Source organism: Nymphaea colorata, chromosome 13, assembly GCF_008831285.2.
Source record: "Nymphaea colorata isolate Beijing-Zhang1983 chromosome 13, ASM883128v2, whole genome shotgun sequence".
In the NCBI taxonomy this organism is placed as follows: Eukaryota; Viridiplantae; Streptophyta; class Magnoliopsida; order Nymphaeales; family Nymphaeaceae; genus Nymphaea; species Nymphaea colorata.
Window position 1 is genome coordinate 9,248,733 of NC_045150.1, and position 15,846 is coordinate 9,264,578.

At 41.5% G+C, this 15,846-nt stretch overlaps 1 protein-coding gene across 1 annotated transcript; it reads right to left on the reverse strand.

Annotated features, from left to right (window-relative positions):
• Window positions 1-7,664: 7,664 nt before the first annotated feature.
• LOC116266738 (pathogenesis-related genes transcriptional activator PTI6-like) lies at window positions 7,665-10,233 on the reverse strand. Its single transcript, XM_031648051.2, has 2 exons — window positions 10,035-10,233; window positions 7,665-9,118 (listed from the first exon to the last, which is right to left on the reverse strand). The coding sequence occupies exon 2, from the start codon at window positions 9,044-9,046 to the stop codon at window positions 7,946-7,948; it is 1,101 nt and encodes a 366-aa protein (XP_031503911.1). The 5' UTR covers window positions 9,047-9,118; window positions 10,035-10,233; the 3' UTR covers window positions 7,665-7,945.
• Between the last annotated feature and the right edge of the window lie 5,613 nt (window positions 10,234-15,846).

The window sequence follows — 15,846 nt, forward strand, 5'->3', positions numbered from 1 at the left end:
TTGTGGTGGGTTGGAAATTCATGGTTAAAGATCCTTTTGGTTCTCTCCCATAAACTCCGAGTCTTGTATTATCATCTTGCTAGTCTACTTCTGTAGATTATGATTATAACATCTCTTAGAGTATTATATCTTAAGATCTCAAATCACGTCGTATCTAACACGCTAGGCAATCAAACACAATCCGATTGTGTTTTGAGATTTTGTTTCATCGTATACATTTATACATCATATATGTGATGAGTTTCAGTACTCTTCCACTCTAGAAGCACAATTTATGGCTACACACACACAAATATATATATAGTGAAGCTGAAGCACAATTTATATATATATATATATATATATATATATATATATATATATATATATATATATATATATATATATATATATATATATATATATATATATATATTGGTAGAAGCCAAACGAATAGGTCATGGACAAAAGTCAGAGCCTTAAGTTTTTTTTGAAATCTAACCTTACCAATATGACCATAAAGCTGATCATTTTTTGGGATTTAATAGTGTTTTTTTAATAAGCAAAAATGAATGGCTGTCATAGCATCAACATTTTGATAATAGAAAAAACAACATTTTTTCGTGAAAACAACTTCATTCAAAACATGTTTTATATAGAAAAAAACTTTTACAAATATATTGGGATGTATATGTTTTATTTAAAATAATTGTTTAGCAAAAAATTAAGGTCTAGTTTTTATTGTTGAGATAAAGGTCGGGCTTTTACCAAATTTTTCTCCTTCCAATTACCAATGGAATCATTTTAGCCATTTATTACATGGTTGAGAGAAAAACAAAGAGAAAAAATTATTAACTAGTAGCAATTAATTAAAATACCATGTTGATTTTTTTCTTTGTTTTTTTCTTAACCGTTCACATTGAAAAAATCAACAACCAAAATGATTTCTTTCCAAATCTAGCACCAAAGGGTTTGGTGTCTACTAATTTCTACATATACTAGGCACTTGGGTGTTAAGCTCCTAAGGATCATCTTGATCATTAGTCATTCTAACATAGATGGCTGAAAATAAAACAATGAAAAAAAAAAGGAGATAAAATATTTTAGTCATCGAGTATTAACAATTTTTCTCTTTATTTCAACCATTCATTTTAAAGATCAATGGCCAAGATAATTCCTTAAAGTTTTGTCACCTCTCTCTCTCTCTCTCTCTCTCTCTCTCTCTATATATATATATATATATATATATATATATATATATATATATATATATATATATATATATATATATATATATATATATATATATAATCCAACCGTTAGTCTAATCATAGCTGCTCGATGTAATGAATTAGGTGTAGATGATTGAACATACTATTCGATGGCATCTAATGATATAATGTGAGAGGAGAGGCAGAAAGGTTTCTTTGTCCAGGTTTGGATGAGAAATCCTCATGTCTCTCATAGCACACGACCCGATGTATTACATTAGGCAATCATAAATGGATAAAACTTTGGATGGCTGGAGGATTTCAGATATATATATATATATATAGAAATCAATTAAAAAAAAAGGTTTCATATAGATTTTTAGATGCTAATGCATACAGTCGGATGGTTGTTCTTTTTTTTTCTTTTATATTAATAAAATTCATCACAAAAAGTTGCATTTCGTCGCTAAAAACGTTGATTAGCAATCACAAAAGCACTTTTTCCTATGGTTTTTAAGAGATAATTTTTTTTTTTTTTAAAAAAAAGGGAACAATCTGACCTGAAATTTCAATTCTCCAATCAAGTATTATGGGGATCTCCTCTACTACCAACTACCACCACATGCAATGCATTGAGCAAAACACAGCTTACACACACACACATGCAATGCAGTCACCATGTTGGAACGTCATCATGAGGATGCAGTCCACTTCCAAGAACTGGGTCCATGTGGGTCTGGTCTGAGAAAAAATAAATGCCAAAGTGTGGTCAAAGGGGGTCAAGCCCAGTAGGCCTGCCCCGCACCCACCCACCCAGCGAGGAGGAGTCAGGTTTGGATAAGCACGCCACATACCGATGGTCCCAAGTTCCCAGAACCAGTATGTCCCAAGCAGTGTACGGATCGTTTAAAATTTTTTTTGGTGCAGCTGAAGCTACCAGATGTTGTAGAATTAAGTTACGGATGGCCGCTGTGCAGCTCAAATTCTCCATCTTACGAAATTGAAAAATAATTTAAAAGTATTTTAAATTCATTTTAGAAAAAAAAAATAAAAACATAAAAACTTTAGAGTGTTGAACATCATGATCAATCGAGAAATATATCGTTTTGGATAAACTCACCAGAAAATTTGAAAGTATAACAAATTTTATTTTATTTTTCACACGCAATATTAGAAGAAGAAACTAGAACGTCAGTTTTTAATGTATCTGTTCATGGAGCTTTAGTTCGGACGTGGGGCCACGAATCTATCGGATCCAAACCGGGAAGCATTTCATATTTATTAACCGTGGCATTTTCAAAACATCCGTGAAAAGAAATCTGGTGGCATTGTGTATTTTATTACTTGTTAAAATTAATTTTGTCTGGTCCGGAAGATGTGGCGTCCCAATGATGACAAGGACCTACATTGATTTTATTCCTACATATGTTTTTTGTCTTTTATATATATATATATATATATAAAGAAAACTGGTAGCTACAAGACCTTATGCTATACTTGATGGGAATTGTTAGACCCATTGATTTTAAGAGTATCAAGTGCTAGAAATTATGACAAAAAAAAATGGAAATGTATTTGTATTTTGAAAAGACCGAAACATGCCTCAAAGGAGGCACAGATGTTGATTAAGAGAACTCATATGTTTTCTCCTTTTAAAGGTACTTCAGTCTCCCAAATATACATCTAGATTATTATTATTATTATTTTTTACTTAATTTTCAATATATGATTTTGTTAAAATCAACATCCTAAAAAACTCCCCTCAAGTTTAGCATATGACATATATATATATATTTAATTTTTACTTATTACTTATTAGTGTCCCCCTCTTACGTAATGAATTCATGTCCATAATACTTTACTTAAAGCCGAGACTAATTGTCTACCAGTCCACGGTCAAAGCTATTGGAGGGTTGTTGTTTTAGAAAATGACAAGTCATAGAATTTAGCTGTGAAAAGCTGCAATTGTTTTTATAAAGTTGAAGATGATATAAAATAAATATTTATTTTTTTGTCTTTTTCATTGAAAAAATATGCACAATTGTTGAGCTATCTAACAAGCAGCCCATGTCAAATAAACCTAGGGGCGGAGCCAGGATTTTTTTCAGGAGCGGGCCAAACAATCCAACCTCAAATCTGAGTATGGCCAAATTAAACTCAAATCTAAAAAATACAATGAACAACTAAAACTTTTTAATTTTTTCAATGTATTTTTTTTTTTCAAATAGTTGGGGTGGTTTAAAAACCCACGAATGAAAATATTCATTGAGAAGATTACACTGTTCATCTATTAAGTTGAAGAAGGTGAAGAATCGAATACATGAAATATGTCTATAGCTTCCAACTAAATATGGTGTCTGAATTTAGTTTTCCAAAATGAGACGTAAGTATATAAATGTCGGATATAAATTCAGCCTTAAAAAATTAGAGTTAAATCCAAGAGACCCCCCCAAAAAAAACTTTTTTTTATATATTAATGTTTCATAACAATTTTTCTCACTTATCCTTATAAATTTAAATTTTTTTGCATAGTGCACCACAGCTAGAATTTTCTGGATCCGCCTCTATAGATATCTGATTTAACTAAATTGGGTAAAAGCTGAGCCTCACTTGAATTCGAACATTTCACGTTCCCATTTACTTCATCGAAAGGAAAGCAACCAACGAAAATCGTGTTGCTCATAGACTCGATGAAGTGATGCAATAGAGGCACTTTACTCTGGATACCAACTTGCTTAAAAAAATGATTTTAAAAGAAGATATCTAGATGTTATTGGCCAAGGATTGTTAATGTCAAAAGAGTTTATTATATATATATATATATAAAAGAATGATAACTTTGGCTAATCAAAATTACTCAACCATCTAATCAAGATCACTTATTTAAAGTAAATGAACTTTTGAGAAAAAACAATGAATAAAAGGTGTGAAGTAATATTAGAGATCGATAATGTCCTTACCTTACCTTTTTCTGTTTGTATTTTTGTTAACCGTTTATTTTGATAGATCAAATGACTCACATTATATAAGTGGGTGATTCTTATAAGCCAAAATCACCACACACACATATATATATAAATATATATATATATAATAATAATAATAATAATAATAATAAAATGTTTCCAGTGTAAGTACAATTGCTTTTACCAGTTTAGGAGTCAAGCCTGCAACAAACAAAGAGTCGTTATTATTATGGCACGCGTTTGACAGCCAACATCAACTAAAAAGAATGGTGCTGTTGTTCCTGGAGGACTTTTTGCTATAGTGTTCGTATCTGGTACCTATTTCAATATCCCAAGCACAAATGGTGCGGAACACAAAGAACCGTCTATCATGAGAAACGGACGGCCAAGATTGATCTCAGAGTGCCTCCTCCTAGCTCCAGACACATGAAGTTCTTTTTCTCAATAGCGGCGATAGGAGTTTAGGGTTCAAGTACTATTGTTTACAAGCTCATCAGAATTTAAAACCTTGGTCGCACATGGGTAGTTCTAGAATCCACCTTCTTACTATCTTACATCACCACTCTAGTGGCGGAGCAAGAATTTTTTGGCCGGAATACCTTTAGTTTCGTAAAGGTGCCTCATGCATTGACCCATGATCATAATGTTAGGTGGAATCGAACTTATGACGGAACTTTTATCAACCGGTTAGCCAGCCGAACCAGCTGCTATGTATCATCATCAGAAAACATTTTTTGTGTGATTAAACTTATATCAAGATATAAGGGTTTTGCACTATATTTTTTAGTATTTTGAAAATATTTTTTACTCATAAACTTTTTATTTAACAATACTTCTATCCGGGGCAGAGCAGACGATCAGATTCAACACCTCTGATTTTTCACTACACTGATTAGTTGGAAGAGTTGGTGCACGTGAACCGGTGGAAGTTTTCAAAGGGGGCAGTCATGATTCAGGCCTCCCATGTACATCGCCCTTTTAGCAAAAGCTGAGCCATGTTGAGCCAGAAGAGAGAAGCACAGAGTCTTCACATCTTCCTTCCCTTTTTACCTCTTCCAATAAAGAAAAGAAAAGCCACTTCTCCTGCGACTAAACCCCAACTCAGCTCAGAAAGCAATCAGTCCTCTTAGCCACAGCCCTCTCCACAAAAGAGAGGAATGACCCACATGGGGATGCATAATGAGAAAGCCGTGCTCGAGTTCGGCCAGCTCAGGCTTGGCTAGAGTAACATATTTCTCGGGTCAAGCGGCCAGGTCGAGTTGAGCTTTCTAAGACAGAGTTCAAACTCAACTTGTTTAAGCTCGTGCCACTTGATTCATATATTTTTTTCTTTACATAAAAGTATTAAACCTTATAAAAAATTGACGATATATTCAAATTGAACTCAACTGTTTTATTGTTCGAGTTAGAGGGAGTTCGAATCGAGTCCGAGTCCAACTAGGATGAACTCACTATACATCCATAACCTCACTGAGAGTATGTGGGCATGGCACGCACCCACTAGAGTGGGAAGGAAGGAAAAGGGGGAGTGGGGAGACAGCAGGCATTTAATTCTGGGGGTGGGGACAGAAGCAGCAGCCTGCGGCAGGCCACCACTTGGTCGCCATGCAAGTTGCGGGACTAGTTAGTTGAGTTCCCCGAAAAGCACCGAGGGCGTTTCCGTCATTTCGCAACAACAGCCTCGAGCGAAAGGGGGGGGCCGGCAAGCCACCCTGCGCTTTTCGAATTTTAAAACGGGAAAAAAACCGACGCCCCGTTTTTCCCGACGGTGGTTTAAGGACGGGAAAAGCCGTTCTGGATGTAACGGTCCAATGGCGAGGCCGCAGATGGAGATGGCCAGACGCGATCAGGCGGTAACGGGGGGTGTTTTCGTCATTTGACAGGGTCGAGGCCCTCATTCTCACGTGATTCGTGATTGATTCAGGTGTAACACTGTTCATGGGCCCCCACTCGCGCCTGATACTCATACCGCAGAGCGAGGGCGAACTCGTCATTTGGGAAGGGCCCTCCTCTGAATGTGGATCGGGTTTTTCCGGTTTGGAATCGAGATCCAGATCTAAAACGTAATTAAGCCCAATGGTGATCCCCACATCCTATACCTCATATGTGAAAGTCAGACCTAGACAGGACGTGAAGTGGGCTCGCCGGAGATCCCTAAGTTTCAGGCAATGGGAGAGCTGCGATCCAAAGGCTAAGGAGGAGTGCCACTCAATTTTCGAAAAACTAATGATTATTTGCTTAAACACATAATCAATCTTAATTAAATAACAAAAAAAAAAACGAAAAACGAGAGTTCCGTACACTCGGCCGCTTCCAAGCAGAAGGAGGTCGCCGATTCGAGACTCGAGGTGTGTCGTTTGGTATAATCCCGGCTCGAGAAAATTTAAAACGAGATAATGATATGGGCAGGGACGTCATTTGGAGAAGGGACAACAAGTAGGGGTGGAGCCCACCGAGCCTAGAGCCCACCGAACCCCGACCACTGGGCTCGGCGCGTTTTCCGGTGACGTCCGCGACCCCTTCGCAATCCCCAAGTCAAACCAAAACCGAGAGGAAACGCAGCGCTGGACCCGGGACCTCTTCGCTTTCCCTTCTTAACCTTTCGGAATAAATAAAATTCCAAAAAGCACCTCGCCAACGGAGCGGTCCGGATTGGATCTCTCCGGCCCGACCCGCCCCCCAGCGCGTACGCACGGGACTGAGATGGACGGATGATGGGCGTCCGGAGACCGTACGAATCTACGGTTAGGGGGATTCCAGTGCGTCGGATTTGCCACGTGGCGAACGGAATCGAGGCTTTCCAACGAACCCCGCGTGGAGGAGAGGCGGATCTCTCGCAATAATAACGACAATTAATTCCGTTGGAGGAAAAACCGGAATCTCTGGGATTCGGGCAGGCGAATCGGAAGGAGGCGGAACGACGACTCCGTCGGCCGGTTTAATTTTCTCCCACGCTTTTCTCCATTTTTCTCGCGGGCGTCTTAATCTCCAACTTATTCTCAGCGCGCGAACGAGATTTTTCCCATGGGAAGAGAAAAACGAGTTTGACGCCAAAATTGTAGCCGCGTAAGAAAATTTCCATAGAAATTCATTCCTCTCAAGGAAACAAAATCCACCCCCCAATCTTTTTAGGGGAAACAACTTCAGATTTATTTTCAAAAGAAAATATTTCACAGCATGCCATCTTTTCTCATCCTACATTTGCTTAGAAAACTAGAACATTAAATATCTTCTGGAAAAAGAGTTGAGAATTCCAAAATCCAGTTGGGGAAATAAATGCCTTCCAAATCAATCTTAAACAACCTTCCAAACACTTTTCACACTACAATGCATGCCACCCAACCCAAGTTCTTTTAATGGTTTTTGCTTACTTTCAATTTCTAACACAAAGATGGCACTTTCCTTTTTATTAATTAAACAATATAATAGGATTGCAAGTTCGGGAGCTGCTGCTGCTGCTGAATTATAAATTTAAAATACCAAAATAACTACAAAAAAGGAGGCGAAATGCAAACAAGAATCTTCATCCTTTCACTCAAGCAAAAGCCAAATAGCCAAACATCAACGACATTTTCACTCTAGAGATTAGATACATATTTTCGCAGGAGAAAGAAAAGAGAAAAGTGGGGAAAATTTTATGTTTGACGGGCCAAACAAAAAGGGGGGAAAATAAATAAACAAATAAAAGAAGAAAGGGGGGGAGTACTGGGAAAGAGGGAGACGACTCGTTGCGAATCGGTCGAGTCAAAACAAAACTGCCGGTACAGAGAGAAGAGACCCGGGACGCAGTTAGACGGACGCCTGGGGAGGAGGGGTGGCGAGGAAGGCGTCGGAAGAAAAGAAATCGCCGATCTCGAACGAGCACTTGTCCACAAGGCAGTCGGCCCATGGCGAGGGAATCGGCGACCACGACCCCACATCGGCGAGGAGGGCATCGCTGAACTCCTCCGGGTCGAACTCGCCGAAGAGACCGGCCTCGTCGCCGCCCAAGTCCAGGAAGCCTCCCGGCGAGAATGGCAAGTCGAACGGGAAGGTATCGCCTGCATCCGGCCATTCCGCCTGGCCGCCAGCAATGCCGTCGACCTCCTCTCCCTTCGAGGGTTTCTGCTCGTCGGAAGAGTTGCAACACCGGAGCACGGACGTAGGGGAAGAGAGGTCCAAGAGCTCCTCTCCCGAGTCGTAACCCGATACGCTGGTGGGATTCGTCTCAATATCGGTTTTCGCAGGCGTTGACTCGGGCGTCGTAGTGGCGGTGACGGTGGTGGCCATGGTGGTGGTTGTCGTTTTGATGGTGGGGGTGAAGTTGGTCATAGCGTCGGGGCCCCGGAGCTGTATCGCGGCGTTGTCGTAGACCTTGGCGGCCTCCTCGGCGGTGTCATAGGTGCCGAGCCAGAGGCGGACGCGACGAGACGGGTCCCGGATCTCGGCCGCCCATTTCCCCCACGGTCGCTGCCGGACGCCTCGGAACTTCCGGCCGCTCGAGGAGTTGCCGGAAGCGGAACCCTTTGGCCGTCGCCTCGCCTTCGAGTCGGATAGCTTGCCATTTTTCTTCTTGCCACCAAAAGGGACCGCGACGCCAGATGTGGAGAGAGCCGCTGTGGTAGATAGGCTGGAGGACGAGCACGAGGTCTGCAGGTCGATCTCGTGGACGTAGCGCTTCACTCGGTGTTGCCAAAAAGAGAAGAACTCTTCCTCGTCGCTGGATGAGTCCGTGGCGTCCGCGTCGGTAACGATGAGGCGCACGAGCTTCGGAGCAACGGTGTCGGCCGAACTCCGACGGTCTCCGGTGGTGGTTCTCGACTTCCCGGCCGCCGCCCTCGCTACTACTTTATGGGACCTCGACCGGTGCTCCGTGTACTTAACAGGGGGGAAAATCGAGCAGTCCATCATCTTTGTCGATAGTGGTTCAGATTGATGAGGCTTCCCGCACTGGCATTGCTTGAAAGGAATCCTACTTCCTTCCTGAACTCCACCAGCAAGAGAGGGGAAAAAATGAACAAACAAGTTAATATGGAAACAGGAAACCCCAGAAGTGAACTTCATAAAAGAAAGCATCTCCCACTCTCCGGCCTCTGAGAGTGGGTTTTTGGGGGAGAAACAAAAGGCGGGAGGTTTGTGCTAATTCCTGAAGGGGAGGATAAGGAGAAGTTCCCGACTGGATGGGACGCCTTGGGGTTTACAAGGGGATAAAGAATGACAGGGACGTTACCATTCCTTGTGAGGGACCAAACACAAGAAAGAAACAAAAAAAATTAAGAGCACCTAAGGAAAAGAAGGGAGAATGGACCGAGAAGCTCATAACTCCAGCCAGTTTCTTTCGAACGACCACCGGCGAGTTTTTCGCCGGTAAAAGTGCGTTCAGTCACGTCTAGTATTCAATCTGATGAACACTCGGTATACCTTGGGAGCCCATCCCTTAAGAGAGTGTCTGTACTCGTATATACCGGCAGCATCTCCTTTTACGAGAGATATTGTCCGCCACTGCAGGAAGGGATGGCCATCCCAAATGGCAAGAAGAGGACGCTACACAGGGAGCGTGCAAAGAAAGGAAGCAGAGAGAGAAAGGGAGAGGGGAGCAAAGCAACCGTCGGAATAGTTGGCACGGACAAGGACTATAGCGACGCCAGTAAGAGAGTCCAGTACTACTTCGAGATTCGTACTGGAAGCGTGCAGAAGAAGAAGCAGTGAGAGAGAGAGAGAGAGAGACAGTTACTACTTTGGGAGCAACAGACGAAAGAACAGCGGGAACTTTTCGAGGACAGAGCAGCATATTTCTGGCAAGTTTTCCGGCGACCATGAAGGAGAGACAGACAGAGAGAGAGCTTGAGAGCGTAGCAGACATTCTCGGTGGAGGAAGGAGGCCCGTTCTTAATCTTACCTGCTCTTCCGAAGGACCGTCGCAACAGTTGCCAAACACAGAGCTTCAAAAGTGAAAGAAGGCGACTCTCCCAAAAGCCGGAGCACCTCGGCGAGAGAAAGAAGGAAAGTCCTTTCCGTGGGAAGAAAAAATCCCGGCGCACTTTTCCGGCCGAGCGCAATGAAAAGCGGAATTTTCTCTGTCCAGAGGGTTCAGTTGCGAAAGGACGGAGGGAGAGCGAGAGAAGGGACGATAGAGCGCCCTTTTATAGAACTGCCCGATGAAGCCCGTACTCTCCTCCTCACGGATTTGCCCCTACGCTTAACCTCTAACGACACCTATTCCCAACGCGGGGCCAGACCCAACATTAGGGCTATATTTGTCACTTCAGATGCAAATTCTGCTCGCCCCGCCACTTTCCTAAAATCACTCCGACGTCCTCAGCAGTCAGCACCGCCGGGTTGAAGCGGGCCTTCAGGGACGCAGTGGCCATTCCCGACCAAAGGTAGGGGCAGAATCGGCAATTCAGGTAAATGACCTTTTTGTCCCCGGACCGGGGGGGAAGGGGGTGCGTCAAACGATCCGCCGCTTAAGGGAAGACCTGTCACCTCTTAGCCACGTGTCTGGTTGCGTAGACATCCTCGCCGGAAACCGGCCAATCGACGGCCGTCCGGCGAGCTGAGCCAGGCGGCCGGAAGGGTGGCTCTGCCTCGTGCGTCGTGCCAGCCAGGCACGGCCCCGCTCACGTGCGGGAAGGGGATCGGCCGGAATGCCGTTAAAACTGACGGTCAAATCGTCGGCTTGGAAACCACGTCAGATGGCTTTTGACCGGTAAATCGTAAATTAGCCACCGAACTTCTTTCTACCTTTCCCCTATTTTACCTCTTTTTCCCAAAACACCCCTGTCTTCTACCATTTCTTTAATTCCCACAGGATATGGAAGAAGAGCTCCACTCGGTGGGACTCCAACGGAAGGGCGTTCAGGTCTTTTCACTCGTAAAGATTAAAAAAATCTCCGGCGAGGTGCGGTTTGGTAGATGACGAGAATGAACGGGCGCGTTCGTTTTTTGGTAGGTAACACGCGTGTCATTGCAGTAATTGATTAAGGGTAGTTGCGTAAATTGCTTTCCCCGGTGACTTTTTTTTACTGGGTTTAGTGTTATTATTTATTATTTTAACAGCTTGGCTGTGAGTCGGTGAGCGCCTCGATCGACTCGAGACCACCGAGTTCGTTTTTGTACGTCCATTCTCCCCCACATGCGCTCAGACCCTCCTCTTTGCCTTTTCCTCAATGACCACACTGTCCCCCGCAACTTTTACCGTGGGTAAAAAGTAAAACAGGGCGCACACGAGTCGGACCAAGGTAGATCCGTATCCGAACCCGATCCTAAGCTGAAATCGTGCTTCCAAACGGCTTCGAACGTTTTGTTTCCAAAACCATCGGAAATATTCTCTCCCCTCAAAAAACAATGCAGTTTTTCAGTACTTGCTACACTACAAATACGCATTTGATTGATCATAAGAAGGCACACAAATGTTATTTGAATGAATAGGATAAGTATTTTGAAGTTTTTTTTCATAAAAAAACCTTGCCGTTTAAAACTTCGAAACGTTATTCGGGACTATGCACAAAACCAATGTTTGATAAGCGACTGCTTAAAAAGAAATTGACAGTAAAATTTGTACAATATTTAAAAAGGTAATTTTCTTTAGCTAATGAGTGTTTTGATTGGCCGATACCATTCCTTTTGATTGAATCTCAAGCGCTTAGGCGGCAAAGCAAAAGTTTTTCTCATGTATTTTCACGCTTTGAAAAACTTTCCCAGGAAAACGAGTCCATCTGCTCGGTTGTGAAAAGCGCCAAGCTGACCACCCATTGACTGAGTTACAGTCTTATGTCTGGGCCCGTTTTATGAACTTGGCAGGAATGGGTCCCGGTCTGATCCGATTCCTAGTCAAGAACAGCTCATCTTTCTTTGCCCCAACCACGCCCCATGGGGTCCAGATCTGATATCCAACAACCAATTATATCGGTCCCATTTAAAAAGGAAAGCGCGACTCCAATGATATGTGATTTGATGAGGCAATACAGCCGGACACAAACACGACTGTTTTGCCTTTTCGACGACAAGGGTTTATAAATTTGATGCATTTTGGGGAGCACCAAATTTAGAAACAATATTTAATACCAATGGTCGCATGAGATGCGTTCTCTAAATTTGTACATATTTGCTTTTAAATGAGCTTACCCCCACGCTATGCACTTTACCCATATGCTCATTTCGAGTTAAATTACAATTAAGTTGGTTTCAGAGAAATTGAAGATTTCTTACAAAATTGAAACAATTGTTCTTGAACGGCCAAAACCACCCTTAAACAATGATTATCGACCGATTTAGTTGCGTAATTAAGTCTCGATCGATTGAAAGCAAACACGTGGTTCGCGTGTGTTGTCGACGGATAAATAATCTGCGTCGAACACATGATACACATGTGCCGAATAAACTGAGACATATTTAGTGCTAGAATGAGATACCCAGCTTCATTTAATCTCACATTATTCGAATTAATTCGAAGTGATTATGGTCAAGGTTCTGATATGGCAATCGAATTTGTCCTGAATTCCGGTGATTATGATCAAATCTAATATCTATCAACCTGTCATTGTTTGGAGATGCAATTTCTTTCGAGAGAAATTTGAAGGGCGTTGCAGTTGCAATCAAACATTCATGTCTGCAGAATTCCTTTGTACTTTCCACATCTGAAAAGATTTTGGCATATTTAAGGCTTGGGGTGGCATCTGGTGCCGGCGTAGCTGGCGAACTTAAAAGAGCTCTGCACAGATCAGTCCAGGCTCGGTGGCACAAAAAGTACAGCACAGCTCAACCCGATCGAGCCCGAAACTGACCATGGTGCGCTTGGTTTCCTCCAAGATGCCCAATCACTAAAACCAGACCATGACCAACCCGGCCTAGCTCATGGCTGGGCATCGACTCGCAACGTAACCACCAAGTTGTGCTCTGTGTATGTGTGCTTATATTAGGATGAAAAACAATGTTAAATTGTTTGATAATCTCTTAAGGTGTTGTTCTAAGTAGGGATGTTTGTCAAGGGACCGGATTCGAATCGGAAGCACCTTTAACCACATCTGCTTTTTCGGACATTCACATTCAAATAAATCTGAAGCCGAAACCCAATTTCACAATTCGAATCTGTTTCAAATCCAAATTTTACATTTATATTCAAATCCGAATCTCAATTTTGAATTGAATCTGGCTTATTTTCAAAATTTAAGAACACTAGCAAAGACAAAAATTTTATTTTATAATTTTTTGAGATTTAAGAACACTATGTATAAACAACCATATATATGAAATTATTGACATAAAAATAAGTAACGTTTACGAGGCTGGTGTGGGCAGCTGCCCACACTCGTGGCTCTACTGGTACAAATTGCCACGGCTAGCGGTAATGTCATGGGAAAGGGGAGATACATTTAAGAAGTAAATAAATGGAAGAGATACGGCTTGGTGAGTAGTGGTGGAGAAGAGAGAGAAAGACAAAAGAGAAAGAAGTTGCAGTAGGGAGGGGCAGCCTAGTCATTATGGCGGGGAAGGCAGTGAGGGGGCACGAGGGGGAAGGGGCGGCAAACACGCCTACTTTTTCGCCAACGAAACCAACTTCTTTGCTTTTTAAGTGCCACTGCCCCACTCTGCCCCCCACTCTCTCTCTCCTTCGGCTCCCCAATCAAGAAAGAGAACACCCCAAATCACTGCCGACAAGCAGCAGTCTCTTTCTCTCTCTACCCTACTTGGACGGCAGGGGCAGCTGCCCCCCTGTCGAAAGGAGCCCCAAGAAAGGACACTGGAAAGAAGAAAGTTCTCCTCCAACACTTAACCAACAGTAACAGAGCACTCCAAAATCTGGCTCTCAGAACTTAACTTAGATCTTTGCCATTTAAATGAGTTGGTACTTGCATCTTCCCTTGCTTTCCTTCCTTTGCCAATCAAAGGGTGAAGTAACGAGCCAAGCAACAGCCACTCCACTCTGGAGTATTAATTATCCAGAGAGTAAGTGTAAGTCACACATTTAGTAGCACCATTTTTTTCTTTGCGTCAGTGAATCATGCAGACTCAGGGTGGAGTTAGAAATTTTTGGTTGTAGAGTCAGAATTATAGTTTCAAAATCTTTACAAGGCAGCCAAAATATAATTTTTCAATTTTTATATATAAGTTGAAGCAGAACTTTTTTACATGTAAAATTTATTTACTTTCGGCCTTTGTCGGCTGCTGACTCCACAATCAATCATGAGGCGTTCAATATATCCAAAAGCATGAAATTTCAGAATCGAAATGCTCATTTCTTAAGAAATTGAAATTATTAAACTACCAACGTATATTTTGTTGCCGGAATTAGGAAACTGAAACCTGAAATTTTGACTGTATTCCAGTTTGAGGAGGAATTACGGTTCTCTTGTATCAAATTTCCAAACGATCAAACGCTCCATTCCCATGTATGACATAACGGTACACATTTCACCAATTGAAGGATCAGTTTTTAAGGCAAAAAGGAACTTCTTGACAAGTTCCTTTCACAACTAATGCAATGAAACCTTGCAACTTGCTCTCACTCCTCCTCTCTCTCTCTCTCTCTCTCTCTCTCTCTCTATATATATATATATATATATATACAAAATAGAAGATAGTAAATTAAGGGGATCACAAAAGTAGAGAGCAGAGGCATGATTGCCTTTTCGTTTTTCTTTTATACTACAACTTGAAGAGTTTGAGCGTTGTCAGGTTTATCTGCAGCCAGAATTGATGAGATAATCAATAAAGGATTAAAAAATCTTGAAGGTCATGGACCATCCAAAATGTTTCTTACATAAAGAAATTCACTATAAAGAAATAAACAACAAAGCTTCAACATACTTATTCAGGTTGTGTACTTCAATTTGGATGTTTCCTTTTTTGTTTATGCTTATCTCTGTCTTTAATGATCAATTCAATGGCTTCAACAAGTGCATGTAGTGGGGCTCCATATTATTAACCAAGTGGCGCAGACATAAAATAAAAACTCGTCAATCTTCATCGCATCCTATTTTAGAAAATTATATATAACTTTTATTCATCCCTTGACCAGCAAATTTAAGAAAAGGGCACGGCATGAGGTAATTTATGATAACCAATTAACTCTACTTGCATTTGGTTCAGCAACTTATACAAATGCCGTCTCCTTCTAAGTCATTCAACGAAAACAATTCTTTGAGATTTATTCTTGTAAAAAAATGGATTAAAATGCGATATAAACACGAAACCCGAGAGAGCTCGACGCTATTTTGGCGAAGCATGAAACTTCACTTTCCAAATGTTTCCCTCAAACCAATGAATCTTTTGAACCAAAATTTGAAAGAGACTGACCAACTTCATTTCTTTATGTAAAAAGTTTTATTGAAAAGGGGAGTTGTGCTAACTATGGTTGAGCTTTTATCAGGTCAAACCTGATACTCCTGTACATAATCCACCAAAAGTGTGCATGCCTACAACATTTATCAATTCTCAATATATATACATATATATAATGAGAAGATGCATGGTCGAACCAAGTGCATGCAAGTACATGCAGCATAGGAAAATTCAATGTAAGTCGGATCTTGCATTTTACAGAGGAAAGGACGGCCAGTTTTTCTTGGGCAACGTGATTGGTTTGAGTTTCTTGAATGGAGAAAGACGGAAGGAAACTCAGCCTTTGTAATCTAAGGAAATCACTAGAAAGTAAGTTCATAATCGTTCAGTTCTGGATTTGGATCAAAATTCAGATCCGTAATCATTTG